At 41.2% G+C, this 25,526-nt stretch overlaps 1 protein-coding gene across 15 annotated transcripts in view; it reads left to right on the top strand.

Moving 5' to 3' along the window:
- The window catches only part of ABI2 (abl interactor 2), a 65,070-nt gene extending 39,632 nt beyond the window's left edge, over positions 1-25,438 (top strand). For 3 of the 15 annotated variants that reach the window (XM_058809617.1, XM_058809611.1, XM_058809609.1), the window contains 8 exons: positions 5,009-5,106; positions 5,841-5,987; positions 6,991-7,115; positions 8,022-8,207; positions 10,695-10,853; positions 15,251-15,337; positions 15,663-15,836; positions 19,414-25,438. In XM_058809617.1, coding sequence (XP_058665600.1) covers positions 5,009-5,106; positions 5,841-5,987; positions 6,991-7,115; positions 8,022-8,207; positions 10,695-10,853; positions 15,251-15,337; positions 15,663-15,836; positions 19,414-19,589 — 1,152 coding nt within the window. In that variant the 3' untranslated portion in view covers positions 19,590-25,438. The remainder of the gene's footprint in view (positions 1-5,008; positions 5,107-5,840; positions 5,988-6,990; positions 7,116-8,021; positions 8,208-10,694; positions 10,854-15,250; positions 15,338-15,662; positions 15,837-19,413) is intronic. The other 12 variants (XM_058809624.1, XM_058809618.1, XM_058809616.1 and 9 more) reach the window with 7 other exon arrangements.
- The last annotated feature ends 88 nt before the right edge of the window (positions 25,439-25,526 follow it).

Here is a 25,526-nt window from a genome sequence, read left to right as displayed (position 1 = left end):
GCCTGCATTTCTTTTTTGTGATTGCAAAAAACCCTTAGCCTTACCTAACACCTATAGTTTTAAACTGACTGACTGTAGCATTGGATTTGTGTCTGAGTAACTTAAGTTTTAAACAGATTTTGAAGAAAATTTCAGTTACAAGGCAGAGGAAAATCAGTTGAAAATGACATTGTTTAAGCCTTTTTGTATTCACCAGACTTGGTTCTTCAATTACTTTGCATGGGTGGATGTGGTAACAACAAGTAAGCTCACTTGCTCAAAGCTTCTACTTGTGGTCATTTGCCAAAACAGGGCTGAAATTTATACATTTCACTTCCCTATAAACTGGTTAATGAGCTGACAAGCAAATGGTTTGATTAGACATGCACAGTAAGTATTTGAGTGGCTGAGCACAGCCTGAAAATAAATTTACTTTGAGGTGGCAGATGATGGGCCAGAAATCTATTCATCATCTCTGCAGCGTTAACAAGATGAAGCAAGGCATGGAAGGGAGTTTTCATTCAGGCTTAGGGTATTTTTTCCCATAATTGGATACCAAATTGCTCAAGAAGGTTGAGGAAATTGCCTGAAGGTTCTGAGTATAGTCCATGAAACATCACTGATGGGACACTTTTTCCTACTAGGTTTTGGTCAAAAAATTCTTCGTTTGACATCCTGAAAGTTCTAGAAAATACAGTTTGAATTTAAAGCACCACTTAAAAGTTTGTGACTTCGTCCAGCTTTAGAAGTAGCTCCTCCTGAGGTTTGATTGTGTTGAATAGCTGGTATTCAGGATTTTGGGGGGAAAAACAACCAACCAACCAAAAATAAACCAACCCCCCAAAAAGCCCAGCTTGCTTGCTTCCTTGCAGGTAAGTGTCTCACATCTGTATAGATACAGGACATTAATGCAAATATTTTTGCAGTCTCTTGACCAGCTTCCATATCTCACCAGCTATAAATTTCTGTACTTCCGGTTTCATTTTTTGTTTTTTTTGCTTGTGAAAATATTCCCAAGAATTAAACTGAATGGACAGCATAATTTATCAGCTTTAGCTGATTTATTTATTTCAGAACAAATTCTTTATACAGTGGAGTGCTAAAGAAATTCAGTATGTTAAATGCTGATAAAAATGTAAGTATGAAGGAAACTCAGTCATATGTAGGACCATAAGATGGTGTTTTGATCATTGCAATCTATGAAGAACTAGATTGGCCAGAAATAGAAATTGGCCAATTAAGTCTTAATTATTTAAAAAATTAAACTTCAGAGGGTAGCTTTTCTGAGTGCTGTAGTCAGTGCCATATTGTGTCTTGAAGTCATCAGATGGTGCCCTTCTAAAACTGTAGCTCAGTAATAGAAAATACTGGATGAAGTATTATTGCACCCTTGTGAAACAGAATGGTCCATAGGGATCCATTTTTACAGTTCATTGTATAGCTGTTACTGTGGGGCTGGATCCCAGAGCATTTTCTAGGGTGTCTTACTCATCAAGGATCTACTTTTTAGGTAGTTTGTGTAGTTTCTTTCTCAGCAAAACTTCCAATTCCAGCTCCAGTGCTGACAAAGTTACAGCTTTGGTAGAAGATATTTTTCTGTGGTGCATGTGCTTGTTAATTCAGCTATAAAAAGCTTCTGCAAGGTATCCAGTTTAAAAAAAAAAAAACAATCAAGATATCTTGGTGTTCCACAACTTCTGTTGGTTATTTTGGTGGGGTTTTTTTTCAGTGAGAGAGGAAAAAGAATCATTTGAAAAATCCCTGCATGCATTTAGGCACTATTGTCTGTTTACAGGGTTGTCTTCCTGCTTTTACATCAGTCATCTATGGTTTTATCCTGAGCTTTGTGCCCAATTCATTACTGCCTCTCTTATTTTTTTTTCCTGTTCTAAACACAGTGATTGGCTGGTTAACTGTGCAGTTGTGAGCAAAGGCACAGACAGATACTCCTTTATCTTTCTGGTTGCAGGCTCTCTTTTGCTATGCATTTTCTTAAATTGATTTCCAAGACTTAAACTAGAAATCAGCCCCAGCCTGTGGGGCTGAAACAAACCACTATCAGACAGATGCATTCCTCTGCTTTCACCCTCTCATTAAATCAGCTGCATCTGGGTAGTTCCAGCTGTGCAGGACCAGGGGAAATGATATCTGAAACAGTGCAAGTTCTGTCAAGTACCAGCTTACTCCAGAAAAACAGTTTTTTAAACTTGACAGCAAATGCAAATATGACCTTGAGTTCTGGTTGTTGCTTCAGATTTTACATGTTTGTAAGAGGGATGTGTGTGGGTGAGAATTTGTGTATGGAAACTGTATTTACAACCATATGTGCAAAATAGAAAAGGCAATACAATAAAGTTTGGAAGAGAGGGGGCATTAATGGCCTTCCTTCCCCCCAGTAGAAATTATTATGGAAGGAGACAGCTGTATATATTGCAGTGCTTTAATCTCAGTTGCAGTTGGTGCAGTTTTAGATTTTTTTTAGCATCTTGCATGCTTTTATTTCCAAGTATCTGTCCATTTTGATCAGAAGTGTTGAAAAAACTGTATCTTTTTAATTTCTCTTCTGTGATTATTTGGCAGTAAGTCAAAGGGGAAGTTGCACAGGGTTGTTTAACTTAGAGTAGCTGATCTTAAAGTCACCAGTCCTGTCAGATTTGAAGACAACCTTGTAAATTCTAATTACTTGCTCTCTGAACAGTTCAATTTCAATGTTCAAAAGTAATTTCCAATACCCTTAAACTAAACCTACTGTCAGGAAATCTCCTTATCTTTTAGGTTGGGTTTTTTTAAGGATGGTTTCTTTTTACTAAGGCTAAAAACGGGTCATTTTTTGTTTGGCCACATTTTCTAAAGCTTTTGTCCCATCCTTTTCAAGGATGTGTATTTGCAGTGTTAATGGAAATATCAAGCACTGGAGCTCTGTGTGGCAAGGCGAGTGTTAGCTCCACTTCTGGCTGCGCCCAGTGTGATGTTCCAGCATCCTCTGCCTCAGCCATCCTGTCTTTTCATGTAGCCATAGCCCTGGGATGCCTAGAAGTTCATTTTTGTTCTTGCAATCATTGTATATAAGCATTGTAAATAACAGTATTTGTATGAAATATATGTAATTTTATGTTAACTGTAAAGTGATAGCCAGTGGTTACATCAGCTCGTCAGAAACAATAGTGTAGCCAGTTAAATCCCCTAAATGGAGTATTCAGGGGCACACAGATTGGTCTGTCATCTAAAGACATCCAAAAGCAGAGGCTGAGTGGCCTCTTTGAAATACAGCAAGTGACAATTCAGTGAGCATTTAATTAAAGTGGATTTTGTTTGTTTGTGGGTTTTTTTTTTTTTGAAAACTCAAATAGGTAGGTGGGTGAAACAGGCATGTTTAATGAAAGAGGAAATACAGGGGGTGCTGCAACTTTAAAAAAAAATTCAGATTTTGCTATTTCTTAAATGTTCCGTGTATAGAATAAAATAAATTTCATTTTACACTTTCCCTTTTCCCTTTAAGTAGTTGTAGTTCAGTGCTTACCTCATCCCTCACTTGAATTAACTTTAGATTTCTTGTTGCTTAGAGTTGGCTTAAAGGACTTTATAATGCTGTGTAACATAATTTTGTCTTAAATTGACATTACAGAGTACTCTTGCACAACTAAATCCAAATATCTGTTTTTGAATCTGACAAAATACCTCTTCCAACACTTGGGTTTTCTTTTCCTCCCTGCAGATTGAAAATGTGGTAGCCCTGGGATTATTTAGAGACAGGGAATCAAGTTTCAGTGGATTAGAATACTGAACGTATTACTCTTTACTCTGTTGTCAATATTTATCAATTCACAAATCTAAACAGTGCCAGGTTTTTAAGTGAGTTGTTAGAGTCCAATTTTGAAGGAGTAATCTGCCTTCAATGATGTTTGCAAACACTCTTGAGTGCCTTGATCACGGTTTCATTTTTCTGTGGGAGATGGGGCAGTAGCCAGGACTCACATTTTAGAAAGAAGAAATGCTGTGAGATGGAGCATGACAGGAAGAGCAGAGAGAGGGATGTAAGCACACTTGTTTAGGTTTGCTGAGTATCTCTGTGCCTAAGCAATGGCTCAGGCAGTCATAAATCCGAGCTGTTTTGTAAGCAGACCATGTACTGATTCCTGTAAGGATGTGTGCATTGAGGGGATTTTGCTTGGCTGACAGAATACAGGGAAGCAAAATGCACATTGCTAACAATTGTTTACAGTTCCTAGATTAATCAATCAGTCAGGAATGCAAATGGGTTTTTGAAAGAAGTTAGAGTAAATTATTTAATGTAAAATTTACTTCATTAGTATTTTAACCTGACAGAGGGGAAGTGGACAACCGCAGTTATATCACATCACTGCTAAATATTTTTCTCCCTTATGCATTTATTTATAAACTCTGAGATTAAATTGCTACAGATTTAATGGGGGGAAAAATACACCTTTGTATTTTTCTCAAAATAGCTTTCTCTGTATGTTTATATGTATGTAACTAATATTTAAAGTAAATATCTTTAAAAGTTCTTATAATCTGTGAAAACATTAAAACATTAATGGATGATATTTATAGATTACTTTGACTTCTCCATATCTGTATAAATCACATGAGATTGTGGCCTATTAGATAAGCCTTAGTATTTTTAAACAGTATTCAAAAATATTTGTGCAAATTTACTATTCAGTAGTGCCATGTGAAATAACTGCCTTTTTCTCAAAAGATGACTGGGAGGTTCAGCCAAGTTCAGGTGCAGTGTCTGTATTCTCAGAGAGTTAACCTTTATGTGATAGCCTGAAGGCAAATTCACTTTTTTGTACAATTTCTAAAAACTATGTAATAAAGAGTCCTTTGAGCACAACTCTTGACTTCTAGCAGAGTGGAAATTGCATATAAAACGCATGGCCTCTCAAGTTTTTTTGTTTGTTGAAACCTTCCCTTCCTTAGAGTTAATTGCTAAAGGCATCTCCGTGTCTCTCCCCTCGACCCTGAGCTCAGTGAAGGCCGTTTTTGTCCCCGTTCTTTCATGCAGGTCAGCACCCAGAACATGAAGATGGGTGGGCTGCCTCGCACAACACCACCCACCCAGAAGCCACCAAGTCCACCCATGTCAGGAAAAGGAACTATTGGGTAAGTGCAGTTACTGAGGGGGTGAACAGAAGGGAAAAGAGGGAAGATTCTTTCTTTTTCTGTAGTGGGAGAGATTTCATGGTTTTATTTTAAGCGTTCACAAAGGTCAAGAGGTGTTATATCCGCATCCTCTCTTACTGCTCATGTCTTTGTATGTTAGTGTGCTGCTGCCAGAAGATAGTGGGCATCATCAGCCTTTCCCAACAGGAGCCTTCTTCTCAGTGCAGAACACTTAAAATTACATACTGTAGAGTAAAATGTCCTTAGCTGTGGTTTTCACAGGTGGTGCTAAACAACTGAAAATGAGTGCATGGCACTGCTCGTTATTTGTGTTGTGCTTGATGAAAGTAATTTCGTGCGAAGTTTATGAACCTGATTTTATAAACCTGAAGTTTATAACCTGATGTGTTATAATGAATATATAATATATAATGAATGCTGTTTGCTGGTGTGTTTTAATGTATATACATACAGAACATGATGCTGCTTTATTTTAATGCAAGAAAATGGCTTACCTTCAAAACAAGAATGGGATGTGGAACACAGAGTTTACCGATAGGAAGACTGAAGTACCCGAAGAACATCCTTAATTGCAAAATAAGTACTGCAAAGTTATAGATGAGGCCCATTTTTAGGCTCACGTTCCCGATCAGTGTGTAGCTGTGTTTCAGAGTGAGAAGTGTGTGTCGTGTGTGTTCCCCTAACGGGCTTGTGGCTGTGCTTGTGCCGTGCAGGCGGCACTCCCCGTACCGCACGCTGGAGCCGGTGCGGCCCCCGGTGGTGCCCAACGATTACGTGCCGAGCCCGACGCGCACCATGGCCCCGGCCCAGCAGAGCCCCGTCAGAACGGCCTCGGTCAACCAGCGCAACCGCACCTACAGGTACCGGCCCGGCCTCCTCCTGCTCGGGGGCACAGCTGCTGTGCCCAGCCGCGAACCCACGTGCGCCTCCCTCGTTCACCCTGTGCACCGGCAGCCTCCGTGGCGTGATGAGAATGAGCGCTAATCAAACTGGAACAGAGAATCGTGTTACGATTATTCACTTAATCCCCTGTTCACCTCCGTTTTAGTACTTAATGAATCGCTAAGATTGTGAAGTCCTTCAAGGAGGTAGATCATGACGCTACTTTACCAAATGATTACTAAACAGGCGGAAGACTTTGTACACAGCTTGCCCTCTACATGTTGAAGGGCTGCTTAGATGCTTATACTTGACATTTGGGAACAGTCTTCGATGTTTATAGATTGAATAGCTGAAATAGTGTTTTGGGGATATTGGCATAGTGTTTTGGGGATATTGATGACTTCAAACATAGAATAAAGCTAAACTGCATTACCAGGGGCTCTGCAGAAGACTAGGTTTTTTCTAGGATAATTAGTTTCATGATGTGATTAGAGCTAAATACTTTCCTTGAAATATTTACTTTTTAAACATTATAAGTTCTTGAGGATGGTTAAACAAGTCGACTTAAAAAGATAACAAATCTGAATTTTACTATCTTACAACCTTTAGGCTTTAGTAGTCTCATATGAAAGCATACGAATCACAGTCTAAGCACTCATAAGTTTTAAAGTTATAGGAAAAAGGTCTTTAATTCCTCTGTAGGGGCTTAACAATCCTGGCATGATGTGCTTTGAACAAGTTTCTGGAAGTGTTTCATTTTTGGCCAAGTTCACTAAGGCTAACTTACTGAAAAAAATCCCTCTTGTGCTGTAGTCAAAGTGGAGAGTTACAGGAATGCCCAGCTTTGTAGAGATTTATATTATCCTTGTTGCTTTTCTCTTGTTCCCTGTTCCCTGATTTGGTAAGATACTCTGTGAGGGATCTTATGTTTCAGCAAGAGCAGCACCATATTCATTCCCTGGTTCCTTTGGCTTCTTACAGCAGCAGCGGCAGTAGTGGGGGAAGCCACCCAAGCAGTCGGAGCAGCAGTCGAGAGAACAGTGGGAGTGGAAGTGTAGGTGTTCCCATTGCTGTTCCCACACCATCTCCTCCTAGTGTCTATCCAGGTAAATGGGAACTTCTTGTTCCTCTTTCTGTCTCATTGTTTACCTTGAGTATTTGCAGTTTCCTAAACTTGAAGGGAAGCCCAGAGTTCATTGCTATTGATAATAGGAGTTTGAATCAAGTAGTGTCTTCTCTGAGAGTGTCTGATGTGCTGTAATGTTCCTTTTATGTATTAATTTGTTTATCAGAATTTTTTGCCTGGCTGCCTGCATGTGACAAGGTAGGACACAGCACCTTTTTTAGTGGGCTGAGGGACACTTCTCCCTTGTCCTTTTAAGCAAATAAATGTCTTTTCATTGGCTGTTTATGCAGACACATAGAAGCATGTTTTTAGAAAATTAGATTGAATGAGAGGCAGGCACAGAGTAAATATTGAGTACATCAATGCAAGCCTGAATTGTCACAAAGAGATACTTGCTCAATGTAATGGCCCCAGACTTTCCAGAAGCAGGAGGTGTTATTAGTACTTCTTTTTCCTTTGCTCAGCCTTTTCAGTGAAGAGGAGCCTGTAGTTGTCTTGCAGAGAAGTACATGATGCTTCTGAAACAAAGAGCTGAAAATTTTTTTGGTTTCTCTTTATATTCTGATTTATGGCTAAAGACAGCCATGCTAGAGATTGGAGCATAAATAACAAAATGCAAAGACATCTTTCAAAAGTAATACTTTTCACTGAAAAGTTTTGGGTTGTGTTCCCTTCAGACCTGGAAAGAAGTCTTTTTGCTTGACCCTCATTTACCATCTACACAGGAATGAGCCTTTCTTTAACAGCTCCATTGTTTTCTCATCTGCTGCATTCTGAAATACTGTGCAGCTAATAAATAGCTAACAATGAATAGTCAGAGGCTTTCTCTAATCCTTGCTAACATACCTCCTTATTAACTCCACCTCTTCCTCCTCTCTTCACTCAGCCCCTGCTGGCTCAGCTGGCACTTCTCCCCTTCCTGCTACCTCTGCTCCTGCCCCCACTGCTCCTGCTCCTCCTGCCCCTTCCTCCGCTGCCCCAGATGCTGCTGCTGCTGCTGCAGGAGCTCAGCCCCTTGCTGATGGCTTCACCTCTCCAACTCCCCCTGCTGTTTCTTCCACACCCTCTGCAGGTGAGTGTCTGCTCCAGCTGCTGGGCAGATGAACCCAGATGTGATCGTGATCCAAGGCTTTGCAAAGTTACTTCAGCAGCAGTGATTCATAATTTTAAAAAAGTTCAATTATAACTAGAAAATATCTGCTAATACCCAGCTATAAGGTCATGGTTACAGTGGACAGTTCAAGGTGTTCTGATTTTTTTAACAGCAATAATTTTATAATTTTATTATTTTTACATTTATGTAATTCACTAAATCATAATTTTATTTCTGTTTGGATTCTGAGAACCTCATAGAATAATTATGTTTCGCAGGAACCAGTACTGATAGTTCTGGGTCTTATTATTCTCTTTCATAAATGCAATTTTTAAAAAGTGCATCTAGCAAAGTGTAATTTATGTAACTGGTTTCTTCAATGTTGTCAAATGACAAGTCTCCCTTTAATGAACTGATGAAAAGGGCAGGGTTTCTGTGTCCAGTATTAGTAAAATACAATTTTTTATTATACAGACTACTACTAAAGCATTTTGTTTTCATATGTGGTACTTAGGGTGTATGTTGCAACTTCCTTTTTTAGTGCTACACTTTTCATTTTCTCATGTGCTGAAGTTGCAGAGTGTAGCACTTACCAACCATAATACTGTCTTGTATCGCCTTTTGATGAGGAGATTGCAGTGTGAAGATCTCCTTCAGACAGCCAAATTCATGTGTAGCTACCTGCATGCTTTGCTGCTTTACATTATGGTGGAGGCTGCTTACAGGGGAGGGAGTTGGTATGTGGGTTTATTAGTGGTCATCTCTTGGTAAAAATTGTACCAGCTTCCAGAAGCACTCCTGAAATTGCATGTAGTTTAAAGGGCTGGTGCTCATATAAAGTTAGAAGATATTTCCACTAGAATCCTTAACTGTGACCAGAAGTTTCTAAAGGGTGATGAATTTTGATCTGAGATGATCATGATGTCTAAACTACTTTCATGAAGATGAGCTGTGACATATGGAGCCCAAATCAATTTTCCATTTTGATGCACTCTTAGTATCCCAGTTCTTAAGCCATGTTGCTCCTATATTTTTAACAAGTCAAAATCAAGCAAAGATTAATATTTTAATGACTGTAAATTCAGAATTTAATAAGAGAAATTTCACCTTAGTTACTATTTCTAAGATCTTTTGTTTCCCTGTTTTATTAGTGAGGTTTGTCTGAAATAAAGTATTTTAAGAGTGATAGGTCACCACTTATGAAGTCATAGCTTTTGGTCCTTAAAAACCTCTTAGCCCTCTCCCTCTCTTCTCTCCAATCACCACCAATTTCTGCAAGTACATTAAGTAACAGAGAGAGAGAGAGACACACACAGTGAAAAGACACATCAGGAAAAATGAGAAAAAGCCTTTATAGAATAGATTCTTTCTTAGCTGTAAAAAGGGCATTTTTTAATATGGTACACCACATTATTGGTACAAAGCAGAGGGAGTGTGACACTGTAGTTCATGCATTTGCTCTTACAAGCAAGTAACAGAGCAAGCAACTTGTATATTTATTTACTGACTTAGTAAGAAGTTGTGTAAAGCAAGCAAAATATAATGAAGAACAGCACAAGTGTTTAAAAATTGTACCTTCTTTTGTTCTGTTTCGCTGTTTACTTCTCAACCACAGTGACCATCCCTTCTTCCCTTGTTTTCTTGCAAACTCTCAAATTTGCTTCTAGGACAAATGGTAGAGGCAGAATAGTTTGTGGGGTGTAATACTGCATATAGGAATAACAAATCCAGCTCACTGTTGTATGCAGTATAAAATCCAGAGAATTTTATGTGAGCACAGAAGATACTTTGCTTCATTTATTGCTTGCTGGGAGTATGATCAGTGTCTTGAATACAGAAAGTAAAGAAAATGCAGAGTAAGTTTCTGAGGAGTTGTTTTAATTGACAGCTCCCTTGAAGAGGGTCTTCTAGTTTGACTTCATTTATTCCATCCTTCAAGCAGTTTCTAACATTCTCATCTCCCCAGATGTTTCTCTGAATATCTTCTAAGTGGCACTAAGATAGGTAGTACTGTGTTTTTCAGTTGCAGAGGGTTAAGAGCTTTGGATCCTGGAAATGGCCTGCAGTTATTATTTACACGTATGTTCCTTAATTGTGGAACTGCAGCATTTTGTGGAGTTTTTTGCAGGTTCAGAAATAACTAAATTCACAAGAAGTTATTGTAATATATTATTTAACATAAATAACCAGATATTATTTTCTTTCCTTTTGAGGATTCATAGCTTAAACACCTTTGTATTTTCCCACTGGCTTTTGTAGGCAGTGCTGAGTGCAGGCAGTTGGGAGAGTTATGTTTTGCATTGCTCTTGAGACATTTGGTGTCCTGCCAGTCTGACAGCTGAAGTGGCTGACTGCCTTAGAATAAAGCAGCAGAAACCTTTTCAAACCTTTGAGATGGACTGCAGGTGGAGAGAAGGCAGGCAGGCACGGTTCTCCTCTTTGCTAACGCAGGTCTGTGTGCCGCAGGTCACCCGGTTCAGTTCTACAGCATGAACAGGCCTGCGGCCCGGCACACGCCCCCCACCATCGGGGGCTCTCTGCCCTACCGGCGCCCGCCTTCCATCACATCACAGAGCAGCCTTCAGAGCCAGATCAACGGGGGCCCCTTCTACAGCCAGAACCCAGGTAAGGACCTTGGGCTGCTCCACTGAACTCTGCCGTCCTGAACACCGTGACCTGCAGCTCCCTGGAGTTTTATGTTCTGTCTCCATTGCAGATCTTGCACTTTCAGTTGCTGGTAGTTGTGCCCAAGCAGCAGTGCAAGTGCACAGTGTTCAGCTTTTATTATGGCAAGCATCTTAAAAAATGCTGGCTTTGTTGCCAAATAATTTACCTTTGATGTCACAGTCCCTATCAGACAAGCTTTAGTCCTTGACTACACCATGTGCCATGGACCTGCTTTGGTGTGGGATGGGTGTTTGATTTTGCACCAGAATGCTGATTCTTCATTAATCAGTCTTTATCTTGTGTGCCTTTTCCTTCTGGGTAATGTACAGTTCAAGCAAGCAGTTGTACTTGTTACACCGGGGTAGGCATTAGATACCGTGGAGACACCAGTGTGTTTGGGTGCTGTGTCATCTGCTGAGGCTACAGGTGATATTATTTTATGGGTGATCTGCCCTACAAAGCAAGGGGAGACCTTACCAGGGAGTGAGTGTCCTGTGTGTCAGCACAGCACAGTAGCCTTTTACCTAAGGAGTCCTTCTTCCTGTGCTTCTGATGGGACCAGGAGGGTTTTATACCAGATCAGGGGACAGTTTCTCTTTTGACAAAGCTACAGAAAGATGCAGGAGACACACTGAAGGTTTCTTGTCAGGAAATGCCCTATTACTAGCAAAACTGAATGTTGACTTGAAAGTACCACAGTATGTTGGTGTTTTGTGGTGGTGGAATTTGAAGGGAGTGTGTGTTGCTTGGTTGGTTGCTTTTGGTTTTTTGGGGGTTTTTTCTTTCATTTTTGTGGGGGTTTTTTGTTTTGTGTTTTGGTTTGGTTTTTGTTTTGGTTGGTTGGTTGGTTTTTGGTTGGTTTGGTTGTTTTTTTTAAATTGAGCATTGAACTTGGAATTAGGTCAAATGCTGCAATCTGCATTTAAGGGGTTTGATCAGGTTTGGCTGTTAGTGTTTGTGAGCTACCCTGCAGGGTGAGCTGAGCTTGAGATGCAAATGAATGGTCCTGCTGGGCACAGGGAAGTGGAGGAAGTTGTGAGGCTAAATTGTAGCCCAGTTGCCTGAAATAGGTCATATTTTCTAAGCACATTATGTGCACATTGAAGGCTGAAGGGGGGAATAGACAAGAGAGAAAGAAAGGGTAATAGCAACAAAAGAAACCTTTCAGGATTACAATGAAGCAATTTTTGCAATAAAGACGATTTTCAGTATATCCAGAGAGTTTTTGACGACTGCTGTGCATTTTTTTGCTTTAGCAAAAGGATAATTCTCTGCAAGTTGCCATTACATTGTTAATAGGTAATCGTAGAAGATGCCAAATAGACTTAAAATAAATTGCATAACCACAGTTGTCTCTGTATCCAGAAAGAAGGTAATGATTATGGTGATTAGTAATTTGAAATGCAAATCACAAACAAAATACTTCAGTTATACTGGCACATCTGAGACAATATAAATAAGCAGTTGTAGTAGGAGACTTTTTTTTTAATATACCAGCAGAATACAGAATTTATTGGCTTTGCAGTTACACTAAACCAAGGTTTTATTGGAGTTCACCTTGAAAGGAGAGGATGCTCAAGCATGCATAATTGATGAGCCCTAAGAACAGAGGCACTGTTGTGTCTGGAAGGAGCAAGTTCAGTAGTGACAGGACAGAGGCCACAATTTTTTCTCAGCATTCCTGAAGAGAAGTGGAAAACAAGAGGGGAAAGAAAGACCTTACAAGAGGCAGAGGAGGGTGCCAGCTATGGCTTTTTTGTTGTTTGTAGGCTGTTTGGCAATAACCCAGTACTGTTATTTCCATTGCCATTTTTTAAAATGGTGGCCTAGTCATGTTTGTTTATTCACTTGACAGGAGCATGAAAGGTACTTGCATTGCCCTGTTAAAAGCTATTTCACGATAATAAAATTTTTCTGCTTTGTGATGAGACCTTTTTAGCAACTGAAAAGAAAATATTAAGAAATGCAGACTGGGGATGATCTCAGCATATGTCTGTCCCAAAGTCACTCTTGCCAGCCAAGCCACTGAACAAGTGCTTTAACATTTCAATTTGGATATCATTATCTAAGCACTATGGAGCTCAGCACAGGCTAAAAACCAGGTGGGACAATCTGGGCAGGTATTGAGATGGTGGTTGCACCCCACCCCATCTGTACAGCTGAGTTCTGACCAGTCTGAAGCAGCCTGGTGGAAGGTGCTCTTGAGCATTTCTCAATTAATTTACAGCAACTGTGTATTAAATCTATTAGTGGTCAGTATGGAAGGAAGATGGGAAAGAACATTTAAGATTATGTTTATACAGCAGAGGTAAAGGTCTTCTGATGCATTTAATTAACAAAAAAAAAGTAATAAAATACTTATTGTATTGCCTCTTAGAGGTCAGAACTAGAGTCATTATATAGCATGTAGAGACAATATTATGATAGCCCCTGCACAGTGCAAGGACTGAAGCACAAATGGAGGGGTTAAGATACTCAGGGAACGATGTCAGCTAGTGTTAGCAGCACCATTGGGATTAAACTACACAACCCAAACTGAACCTGGGAATTTTTTTGGATTTGCTTGGCATGCTTGTCTAGAGTGATTTATTTTTCTCCATGGAAAGCCTTGTTACTTCTTTCAAAGAAATATATATAGCTCATGAACAAAGTACACTGAAGAGACCAAGGAAACTGGAGCTACTCTCCTATGATAGCTATGGATTGTATGAATCCATATGATGTTGAATGGAGGAATCATTTTGAAATGAAACACTTTTCTACTGTATATAATTGAAAAAGGATGCTGAATTGATGAATATTACTGCTTTTCAGTAGGATTTTAAATTTGAGTTCCCTTTTTCTGCTTTGAAAAAGTGCAAGACCAAATCTTTTCACAGCAATCATGGTTACACTTGAAGGAATAAATACTCTGAGATAACATCATTTGAGTCAAAGAAACTGTAATCAGAAATACGTTTCTGTTTTTTCTCAAGAGATATCAGTTAAGTGGTGAGATAATGGAACTTACTTTATATGGAAGTACTTTTGCAACAAAAAGGATGGCTGCTGTTAGTCTTTTCATTCATGCTGTGTGGTTCTGAAAGAAATGTGAATGTGAGTGATAGAAGAAATTTAAAGCACTTAAGATGTTACTGGAATGAGCAAACAGAAGAAATTTTGAGGCACAAGTTGTTAATGCTGGAGAACTCTTTTCTCTTGCTATGATTATGTGAATTAATTCTGAAAAATGCTACATCATGCCCTATCAGTTTTCTTACTACCTCTGGAATTAGCCTGAAATTTCTTTTGTTCTGTCTGGTAGCTAAATAAATGGTACTGGTACATGAGGTATAGACTTCTGTTCCCCTTAATCCCTTTGGACATGATTAAATGTTTTTTGTATGCCACGTACTAACAAGAAATGTATTATTTGTGCTTCTCCTAAGGTGTGCTGTCTGAAAAATCATCTTGCAACTTGCCTAAAGAATTGTGCTGCATTATTCAAAGTGATACTAAAGTCTCGTAAAACTAGTTAGCTGATGTTTTAACTAGATAACTGAAACTAGCATTCCAGGCTTCAACCACAGTTCAGCATTACAGCATTTGCAACTGGCTGAAAGCATCTTCTTTAACTGGGAATTCACATATATTGTACAAAGCAGCTCTTATTGCACAAAGAGAGCCCTTCTGGTACCAGTGAAAGGGCTGTTCAGAGTTCAGTGCAGAGAAGTCAGGTGGGGAGGAAATCAGGCAGCACATCTGGAATAGGCTCTGTGGTTTGGCAGCAGCACAGTGTGCTCTGTTCTGTCAATAAGATCAGAAGTGTTGCATCTTTCAGATGTGCACAGTTCTCAAAAGGCATCTTTTTCTGTTTTGTCTGAAATAGCTGCCTCATTCAATAGGGCTTTTGGCCTACATCTTGGAAAAAAAAGAGGTATATCCATTTTTATTACTAGGGATTCATGGATGCCGTTAGTCACCTCTATAAATATCCATTAGATTTGAGGAGGATTATAGGCAGAGAGTCCTCTTGATACATTTTTTAGGTCTGCCCATAAAGTGCTATATTCTGTAGTAAGAAACTTCATCTTAAGGGAATCTCATAGTCAAATCAGAAAAATGCTTCAGCATGGATTGTTAATGTTATGAAAAAGAGCTGGATTGGAAATTTTAAAAATAGAGAAATATTTTTGAAGAAAGGATTAGGAATATGCTTAAACCACCTGAACCATTTTTCTTTAAATGTCAGTCTTTTTAACTCAGCTTCTTAGTAGCCTGCTGCACTGTCTGAGTGGTGGTGATGTCTACTTTCCTGTTTGCTGCTTTGTTGTGTTTCTAACTGGATGCCTCTCTCTTTTTAATTTCTGTGGCAGCATCCCTTGCTCCTCCTCCCCCCTCCATCCTACAGGTAACTCCACAGTTACCTCTAATGGGATTTGTGGCCAGAGTTCAAGAAAACAGTAAGTTTGCTGCTTCCTTGTGCAATGTTTTATTACTGGATGTGGCTTTTGGATTGAGTTGATGAAAGATTTATCTGTATATAACCAGAATTCTGCATTCTCTATTGCCTCTGCAAGTTTGTCTAAAATTGTAAAGGGTGGGAAAAAGAAATAATCTTATTGGAGGTACCTGGCCATTCCTTCTCTGAATTTTCCTGTCTCTAGTGTATCTTCACAAGTTACAATTGTTGGTCCCCCTTCCATTAATTGGGCTAGAGGGTATTACTTGAAGCAGCTGCCATGGCTGTAGAGACATTTTCATGTTTGTGCTGTTCTTTCTGCTCAGTTTCAGATACTCCTCCCCCGCCACCGCCTGTGGACGAGGCGGTGTTTGATGAGTCTCCACCTCCACCCCCACCTCCCGAGGATTATGAGGAGGAGGAAGCAGCTGTGGTGGAGTACAGCGATCCCTATGCTGAGGAGGACCCTCCCTGGGCACCCAGGACATACTTAGAAAAGGGTAGGTTTGGAGCTGGAAGAGACAGTAGGGTTGTATTTGTAACAACTTTTTGTGTGTGTTCCTGCCCTCCTGCTTTTGCACATGGAGTCTGCCCACACTCCTTCATGCCAGACTTTGGTATTGACAGCATTTTAGTCAATAGCAAAAGCGAAAGAAGAGGCCCTGATGTGTGTTTATAGTGTCTCTCATAGTAATGCAAGGTGGAGTGTGCACATGCCTTGAGAAACACCTTTCTATTTGAGGAAATAATGATGTTTGAATGATAGTTCTGTTCTGCTTTCCCGTGGGAGCTTGGGAACTTAAAATGGTTTATGTAGGGGCATATAGATATGTATCTGTTCCATCTCACATGGGATAGCAAAACTGTAAATGAGAGTCTTTAAAGATAAGCTGGACTAAATTGGCTTTTAGTCAAAAAATGTTTCCTGTGGAGAACAAAAGTATAAGAAGCCAAACATTGTCTCTATTGATGTAGAGACACATGCAAAAACATAATTTTGGTCTGTATTTTTAAAACTAGATGACCAAAACATTGAAAAGGTTGGTGTGTTTTTAGAAGCACTTTTAAAAGTAGTAGAAAATACAATTGCTTTCAGCGTATGAAGAACTATTAAATAGTATTTTTAGGATACCAGATATTGACATAGATGTGGATTCTGTTGTAGTTACATGAATGTCTCTACTTAGCCCATGTCTTGAGATTTGACTGCTTTGCTGGAATTGGGAGAGAAGTGCTTGGCTGTGAGTTTTTTCTAGCAAGCTTTGAAGCTTTAAAATTAATGAGAAACCTTATACTAAAAGAGGACTTTAATACTCAAAAAAATTGTATACTTATACTGCTGGGAATTAAAATGCTTTATTCAGCAAAATAATTTATCCTGTGGCAACTCCTTAAGTTCCTATAAATAGTATTCTGCTGCACATGATTCAAAGTGGACAAAATAGATGAAAGTGTAGCTCTTCCAACACATTTACCCCCAGTAAGTAGAATTCCCAATTCTTAGGATTTGTACTTTTACTTTTGATATGACCATTCTCCTATTTAGGTTCATAAGAGAGCACTTTTACAGGGTTAGGGTAGATGACCTTTGCAACAGAAGCTGGGACACCAAAGAGGTGTCAAATACACCAAAGAGAGTTGCTGTATACTGGAATGGGATTCAATATGACCCCATTCTGTAGAGGGTCAAGCACTGTGGGAGGTTTAACATTTAACCTTTAACATGAAGAGCTGAGGATGGAGCCTGCAGCTGAGCATGGAAGTGAGTAGCAGATGCATTTGGAACAGATGGAGAAATTGTTCAGTAGGCTGTAGTTCCTGGGGATGCTGAACTTGAGAACACTGCCACGTGACTGTAATAGCAACAGCCAACCTGCAGTGTCCATTGAGCTCCATGTCTTGATCTGTGGCAGGAAAAAATAAGAAAATGATCTGGCTCTGCAAATCAGATGAATGGAAATGGGTATCCAGAAGGAAAAATTGCACTTTCACCACTTAGAGAAAGTGTGTGTTCACAGATTCCAGTTGGATAATCAGCCTAGCCTACATTTGTGGTCAGTTGGATGTAACAGAGTTCAGCCAAACTCTGTGATTGTTGAAGAACCAAAGATCACTCATTGGAAGAATATCAACCTAAATGAGTAATTCTGTTTTTTATGACTGCATTGAAACACATTCAGACAGAAACTAAAAGAAGCCCTGGCTTAGGCTGACAGGGCAGGATGCCACCTCCTGAGTCACTGTTGCTGCTTCCTGTCTCATCTGGAGCCTTTCTTGCAATGCTGGCCTGGCCTTCTCATAACTCAGGGCATGTGACAAGCTCACAGCTTGAACTGATGGGACTACAGACTGAGGAATTAAACAGCCTTTTAGAGAGAGGACTGTTGCCAGTACACAAATAACATACTGGAGGAAGCAGTGGTGATGTAAAAGCAAAACCAGGCTTCAGGTAAATTTTATGAGGCTTAACAAGAAGCAAGTTTTCTTCACAAATTTAAGGAAGAGTTTCCTTCTTGAGATTATGAAATATTGAATCAGTATTTCATATTGAATCAAATATTGAATCAGTATTTCAATTCAGTATCCAAAGGAACTAGAGTACACTCAAAAGTTAGAAAGAAAGGAATTGGAAGTTACCATGGTCCTTGAATTATAATGATGATTATTATTGTCAAGAGAATGAAGAAAAATAGCACAGTGACTTGAGGAAGAAATTTCAAAACCCTTAGGAATTTTGAAGGACTTAAATTGAATGGATCAGATGTTCATACACTTGTTTTTCAAGCTAAAATCATACTTGTTTCTCCATTGGTGTTTTGTTTGCTTAAAATGATATGTCTAAAACTGCACAGAATAAGTTATTTAACAACTGCTGGCACAATAGTAGAGCTAACAATATGTGTTTTCAAAGTATGCTCTAGTCACAGGATAAAAAAAATTCTTCGCATACTCTGATTTTCCACAGGGATTGATCTGTCTATTTTATAATCTCTTCTGGATCCAGGTTTCCCTAGTGTTGGTTTGTGTTGATTCCTTTGCTCCCTCAAAAAGGAAATGACCTCTTTTCTTTTGGAAAGAATGATGAGTTTAGTAGGACTCTTGGACAGTGGTTTTATGAACACATGCTGTTAATTTTTAATCCTTGCTTTAGTTTAGAGTATCTTTCCACCTATCCCCAGCACAATATTTTAGGATCCCTATCCAACATACTTTTTTTTTCCTTAGTGGCAGCACTGCATGTGTCATTGCCAAGTTCTCAAAGCAGTGATTGATGCTATTTGGTAAAGTACTCAGAGTCTGGCATAGTTGACTTTCTCTATGAAACACATAATGATAGCACTGAGATGGGAAAAATGTTATCAATTTTATGTCTATTTTCTGGTATTTCAGGACTGTTCTATTTAATATTTCCAAGTGCTTTGTCCAATTTGTTTGCCTTTCCTAACAACTTTTGTGCCGTCACTAAAATATTCTGCAGCTGTAAGAAAAATGTCCTGATACACTATGTGTATATTTCCACCTTCCTTCTTCGTGGCTTCTAACAGGGATTTGCCCACCTTGGTGCTGTGTCCCTGGGAGTGGCTGCTGCATATTGAGATGCACCGTGATGTTTAGAGATTTAAATGTGGAAGTGGCTAAGGTAGATGGAGGTTTGGGATGTCAGCCTTGGCTCACTCATACTGTGACCTGAAGAGAGCTCTTGATGCACTCCCTCTTCCATGTTTTCCTGCTTTCCTGTGCTGACATCTGGTTTAGCACACGTAGCAATAGTTCTGAGTGGTCATAGCCATGGGGATTCACAACCACCTTGCTGTATCGTTCCACACCAAAAGTTTATCATACAGTTGGACACTTCCTCTGGTGGGTCTGGAAATAGTAAGAATAGAGGAGTTAAAGGAGTCCTGGCTCATGTGCTCAACAGCATGAGCTTGTACAAAAGGGGGTGGAAGAAACTGTTTGTCTCAGCAGGTCATTCGGCACACACACAGGTGAGGCAGTGCCTGCCTGAGGGAGGGTGACTGCATTTTCCTCCTCCTCCCCTAGCTCTCCTAACACTCACATTCTGTTCTTTCCTAGTGGTGGCAATCTATGACTACACCAAGGACAAGGAAGATGAGCTCTCATTTCAGGAAGGTGCCATCATTTACGTCATCAAGAAAAATGATGATGGCTGGTATGAGGGGGTCATGAATGGAGTGACGGGGCTGTTCCCAGGGAACTATGTGGAGTCGATCATGCATTACTCAGAGTGAAGACCAGAGGACAGGACACTGCATCTCCTGCTGCAGGAGCTGTCAGGGCTTCCCAGATCTCCACCAGCCTCTGGGGCCCCATCCAGTATAACTGAATGAAGGATAATTGTAACAACCACTCTTTTGGGTTTGGTTTGGTTTTTTTTTTCTTTTTCCCCCTCATGATAAGACAATAGTGATTTGAGTTGTTTGAACAAATGGCTCTTCAGCTGCCAGCAGAGGCTATCCTGAGCTATCTGACTTTGAATTAAGCTGACCCATTCAGATGTAACAAACTTGTTGATTAGCTCATACTTCACTCCAATTCTGACTTCTGACAGGCCTTGGGATTTGTCTCAGGAGTTCTGCGTGCCCTCATGGTACTATACCGTTGGAAGCAGTGCCTGGCACTGGGGATGTCCTGGATGCTTGTGGTGAAGGTTACTGGCCAGTGGACATCCCCTGTTTCTACACTACACTCCTGTGCAGCTGGAAGAACAGTCGTGTGCTAGCAAACACTGGGATTTCTACACAGAGACATTCCTGTAACTGCCTTCCAGATAGCTGGATGCTTCCTTAGCATACACACTTCTGCAGCTGCTCTGCACACGCAGGCTGACCCAGGGCACACAGAGCCGGCTTTCATTCACTCATTCACTCACCTTTCAGTTTAGACAATTCAGATGGCTGCAGCCCAGAGGATCCCCACCCCCATCTCTCATCTTCTGAATGCCACATATTTGTTTTGTGTTCTGCACTGATGTAACTGTGCTCCTCTCCACAGTGAGCTCCTTGCCACGGTTGCTGCCGGTTCAAACAGAACTCACAGATGCCGTTGATGGTAAAGGCAAAACAAAGTTTACAGGTCCTCCTGGGGTCTGAGGATTAACTCCAGGGGGTGTGATCTAAGGTTCAAATCTACTCATGCCTGCTTGCACTAGAGAAACTTGCCCCCAACTTTAGTTTTATGCACAATATAATCTTAAAAATCCAATCAGGTATTGTAAATTGGCTATTTTGTACTTGACAACTAGATTTGCATATGTACTGTGAGAGCCCTGTGCAGAGGCAGGACAAACGGCAATTGTCGTCTTCATGTCTGTTGCCAAAATTTCTTCAGTGGAAGCAAAAAGGGCTGTTGTGTGTACTGGTTTCCCATGGAAATCCAAGCAGTAACTAGTAGTAGTCCTAGCTCTTCCCCTAGCCCTCTCCATTGTTTATTATAATAGGTATTTTGAGCTGTACTGGTGGCTTGGGGGTGGAGTAATACCAGGTGAATGCTCTGTAGCCCCTTGTGATGATACTTGGCTTTCTAATCTAGTCTCAGTTAACAATTCTGCTCAGTGATTGTACACAGCAGATCACTGTAAGTGATGGTTATACTCATCTGCCCTTAGGAACATCTAAATGTTATCTGTGGGTAAATATCATGCATTAACTAATTAAATTTCCTTTTAAGTCTTGTTAGCCTGCAAATTGAGAGCCTCCTGGGCAAGGGCATCTTTAGACTGTCACCTGGCCAAGTTCTGGTGCCAAGCTGGTACCAAGAGTAGCTTGTCCAAGGTGAGACAGTACTGCAGCTGGAGAGGCTGATGTTAAAAAAGAGCAGTGCACAGGAGAGCAGGGCTGGATGTGTGATGGCACTGACACCAGTACCGGTAACTGACCCAGCCCCTTGCTTGGTACTTAGTGCAGTATCAGCATGGAGGTGCAGATTCGGTGCCAGCCTGAGCAGGGGTAGCTGCTCAGAGGGCAAGAGGAACAAACAGGTGTGTTTGTAGGCCATGGAGGAATGTGATGACTTGCTGTGAGCTTGTGGAACTCCTGTGACAGTGCACAAGAAACTGGCTTGGTTAAAGTCTGCAGGAAGGATGACATTGAAGAAACTTGTGTGCAGATAGAAGTCACTTTTTCCCTTGCAAATCCACATGTTGTCTTCTTTCTGGAAGCTGGGAAAGCTTTTCGTTGTTTGGGATGAGTGCCAGAACAGATACCCTTCAAGCCTTTTACTCTGAAAAGTTTTCTTGCAGCAAGAGAAGCAGCCATGTTCAGTTCCATCAGCCCATCATTTCCGTGGAAGCAAGTCCAGAACTGGTTGTGCAGTCACTGGAATAACTAGTGTCATTGGGCAGGTCTGAGCTTTTGGCACAGGGGGTGGTGCTTCTAGCAAAGGTCATTGAACAGCAGCATTCACCAGCCTTTGGCGCTTACAGGGCAGATGTGTTTTCCAGGAGTATCAGAGGTTTCATGGCTTCTCTTGCCTTGGATATGTTTGTGGCAAAAACTGAGCCCACAGTGCTCAACTGAATTGTTAGGGCAGTTTAATGATTTTTTAAGTGAGAGCTGAACCTCTGCCTGTGCACCCAAGCTGCAGCTGGCAGGTCACACTTTAGGGAAACATGTCTTAACCCAGTCTGAGCAAGAGCTGGTGCTTGAACACTTCTGGCAGGTGGGTGGGGTAGTGTGTACTCCCACTGTGTGTGATACTTTCTCTTCAGTCAGCTGGTTTTTCCTCTTGCAAGCTCTCTGTGTTGTGAGAGCAGAGCAGTGTGAGATGAATGCTTGCAGAGCACAGAAGATGAGGCTACAAAACCCTTAGTGATTCCACTTTCAGGCCAGCTGTGTGACAGCTCCTGAAGAACTGGCTTTGGTCTGATGGGCCAGGGGTTAGTTTGGTCCCTGCTAATAGAACATGGAATTGTTTATCCTGCAAGAACTGCTGTGGATGGAATTTCTGGGTCACCTCCTGCTGGTTTTATGCTTTATTATACAGTACTAATGTAAAGAAATTTGTTGAGTTTTATGCATATTTTTATTTTGTACAGATTTTAATTCTGTTGCTTGTTTGGGGATGATGTGATGTAATGGTCATAGACCAAGCCAAGGTAAACAGGCTTTGTATAATTAATGTTACATAGATTGCATGCTAGTAAAGTCAGTGAGGGTTGTGTTTCCAGTTTTGTCCCTTGTACTTCTCCTTGTCCAAAACCTTCTCGTCCCCACCCCTTTTTAATTTACAGGTTTACTTTAAAAGGGGGTGGCAAGTGGGGGGCTGGGGGAGAAACACCTCAGTATTTTAAATAAGGTGCACAACATCTCTTCACTGCTGAGTTTTGCTGCCACAGCTCATGGTGTTCTGCATCACAGGCTGTCGAAGTGGGAGTGTGTACACGTGAGAGGTGGGGGAAGGAGACACTCCAGCATAGCCCAAAGAGTGCTGAATGGCCAAAATGTAGATGTTTCTCCCTTTGTGAGAACTGCCTTAGTCCAGCCAGCTGTTTTCATTGTGCACAGAAATTGTTCAGCATCCTCTAGCGGTGTGTTTTGCCTTGGTTTGCTGTGTATCAAAGGTTTCTTCCTTCCTCTTGGCACCAGGGACAAAGCTATTAACTACAGCTGCCTCTCTGTCATGTGCCTGATGAGAGGAGGTCTGACTGAGTCTGTCCACATCTAGTGCTGAAGCAGGTTCATTTGGTGCCTTCATTCCAGCCAAAGAGAGAGAGCTGAGGTTGCATGTGTCTGACCAGTTCTTTCCTCTCCTTTTCCCCTTCCCCTCAGCTGTTGCAGCAGAGGGCTGAGAGGGGCAGGGGGGGTGACCAGCAAATTCTGTGCCTGAGTGTCCTGAGGGCGTGTCCACGTGCAGTGGCTGGAGTAGGCACCAGAGAGCTGCAGTAATGCTGGATCACTTGATGGTCTGACTGGTTAGACACAGACACACAGGCAGTGAAGAGCCACAGCTCTCACTGGAGGGCAGAGGTGTGGCTTGGCGCTGAGGTGGATGACAGCTTGGTGCGTGTTACCAGGAGGTTGACCATGTTCCTGGAATTCAGCTTATCCTTGCAGATAGTTGAGTTGGATGTCACAAGAGTGTCTGGAGATATCTGCTAGTGTGAACCACAGGTCCTGTGGTGTGTGGCTGGGTGGCTTACCTGTGGGTGCCAGAAAGGCTTAGACCCAGCTAGTTCTTGCTAGAGCAGTTTGTTCTCCTTTCACAGCTGCTGGGCATTTTCTTTTCTTGCTGCTGAGGGTTCTTGGTGACAGCCAAAGTTGACAGTGGCAGTAATGCAGCTTCTGAAAAGTGCCACTTTTACCTGGGGTGTTTCAGTTGATTATGAAAAGAAAGCGAGGAAGCGGCAGGACTGAGGGGCCTTTTCCAACAGAGGGTGTGTGGGCTGCCTGCCTGCTGTGGATGTGCACATTGTTGACTAGAGGTGGAAGAGGACTCTGCACTGATGGTGACTGAATACTGTCCTCTTCCTAGCAACTTCCACCACTTCCTAACAGATGCTGTGAATGCACCTCTCTGCTGGAAACAAGCCTGCTTTTTTATTAGTTATGTCTGTGGGCTCCAGGCATAGAGCAAAATTTCCATGTTTTCTTTTCTGGAAAGGATGGAACTTTATGTGGTTTAGTAAACTGGGAGCTTTTGCAGAGCTTCTCCTCCCAGAGGTGCAATAGGACTTTTTGTAAAACAGGTGACATCTGTATTCTCTGCAGGTCCTTTTTGGAAGCTGCTTAGAGGATGCTGTGGCTTTACTAGGAGCAGTAGTTACATTCAGAGTATGGAGAGCACTGCAGCATTTCAGGCAGTATTACAAACCCCATGCAGAGATTTCAGCACCTGTGTTGGCAACCGTGGCAGTAGAAAAGGTACAACACTGTTGCATTCACTAAGGCAAGTATTTACAACACTAACCTCTAGGGAAGGTGGTGGTGGAAACCGAGAACCAGCAGGATCCTGGGCCACAGCTTTTGGGGTGCCAGTTACAAGAATTTACTGTGCGTACAGGTGTATTCACCTTCCCCAGTTTCTGGCATCTCCCAGTATTTGGCACGGCTGCAGTTTGTGGATAAAATGGTTATTACACAGAGGTCAGAACAGTACAAGAAGGGAACAATGTGTGGTTTGTGTTGGGGATTTTCCCCCACAGTAGCTGAAGTCAATGTGCAGTAACAGTCCTATTTACCTACTTCTGAAGTTAAAACTTCAAGCATAGTGAGACCCCCACCTCACATCCATGGGGACATGCTGAAAGCTTGATGCAGCCACAGTTTCAAAACTGCTGTTAAAAAGAATAATTCACAGATCATGGTGTTCTGCTACTTTGGAAAAAACCCCACGCATGTGTTTTGTGTAATCTTCAGCCAGTGGAGGAAGAGGTTTGGGGTTTTTTTTGGTACTCTAAATGTACTAACTTTATTAGCACCTGTGCTTATTACAAGACATATTACAAGACAGTGATGGCAGCAGGGGCCTGCTGTCCAGAGGTAAGCCTACACCCAGGACCCTCCTGAACAGAGACATGGGGACCCTGCTGAATGAAATGGGTGCAGTTAAGTTTATTCTAGTTTCTCCTTACACCTCTGAAGAATCCTCCCACTACTGACTAATAGGAAGAGCTATGTACAAATTTATTTCCATTACAGCGCCTCAGTAAGTGCTGACATGTCCAAGATTTTTTTGTAAAGAACAAGTGCTTCTTTTCACATTTGAAAAAGTGTCTTTTGCAACTTGCATGGACAAGTAGTTTCTATGAATTCTCTGGAGATGTCAGTGTCTAACATGGATTTTATCCATGCACTTTTTTTCTGAAAGCAGATACCCCCCCCCCCCCCCCCTTTGGTTTGCAGTTGGAGCAGCACACGCTGCTTTTGCTTTTGGCACTGCTGCTGCAGTGGATGGATGCAGAGCCCACTGTAAACGACCAAGCCCACAGGACTCTGGGGAGCTGTATGCCGCCAGTAACGTTTAGTGTGTGTGCCATTTGAACCACCTTCCAGTGAGTGCAAAACCCAATTTTTAAATTTTTTTAATTGTACTTGGAATTAATTGTTGCTGTGTACTAAACCCTCTTGTTATGAGCCCTAAATAAAAAGAACAAAGCACACCTCATGTGTTCTGTGAGCGTGCCACAGCGTTGTCACATTTCTTGTCTTTGGCTCCACACTTCAAAGCAC

Source organism: Ammospiza caudacuta, chromosome 8 (assembly GCF_027887145.1).
Source record: "Ammospiza caudacuta isolate bAmmCau1 chromosome 8, bAmmCau1.pri, whole genome shotgun sequence".
NCBI classification, from domain to species: Eukaryota; Metazoa; Chordata; class Aves; order Passeriformes; family Passerellidae; genus Ammospiza; species Ammospiza caudacuta.
Note: the sequence above shows the minus strand (reverse complement) of the source record. Positions and strands in the feature narration are given on the sequence as shown.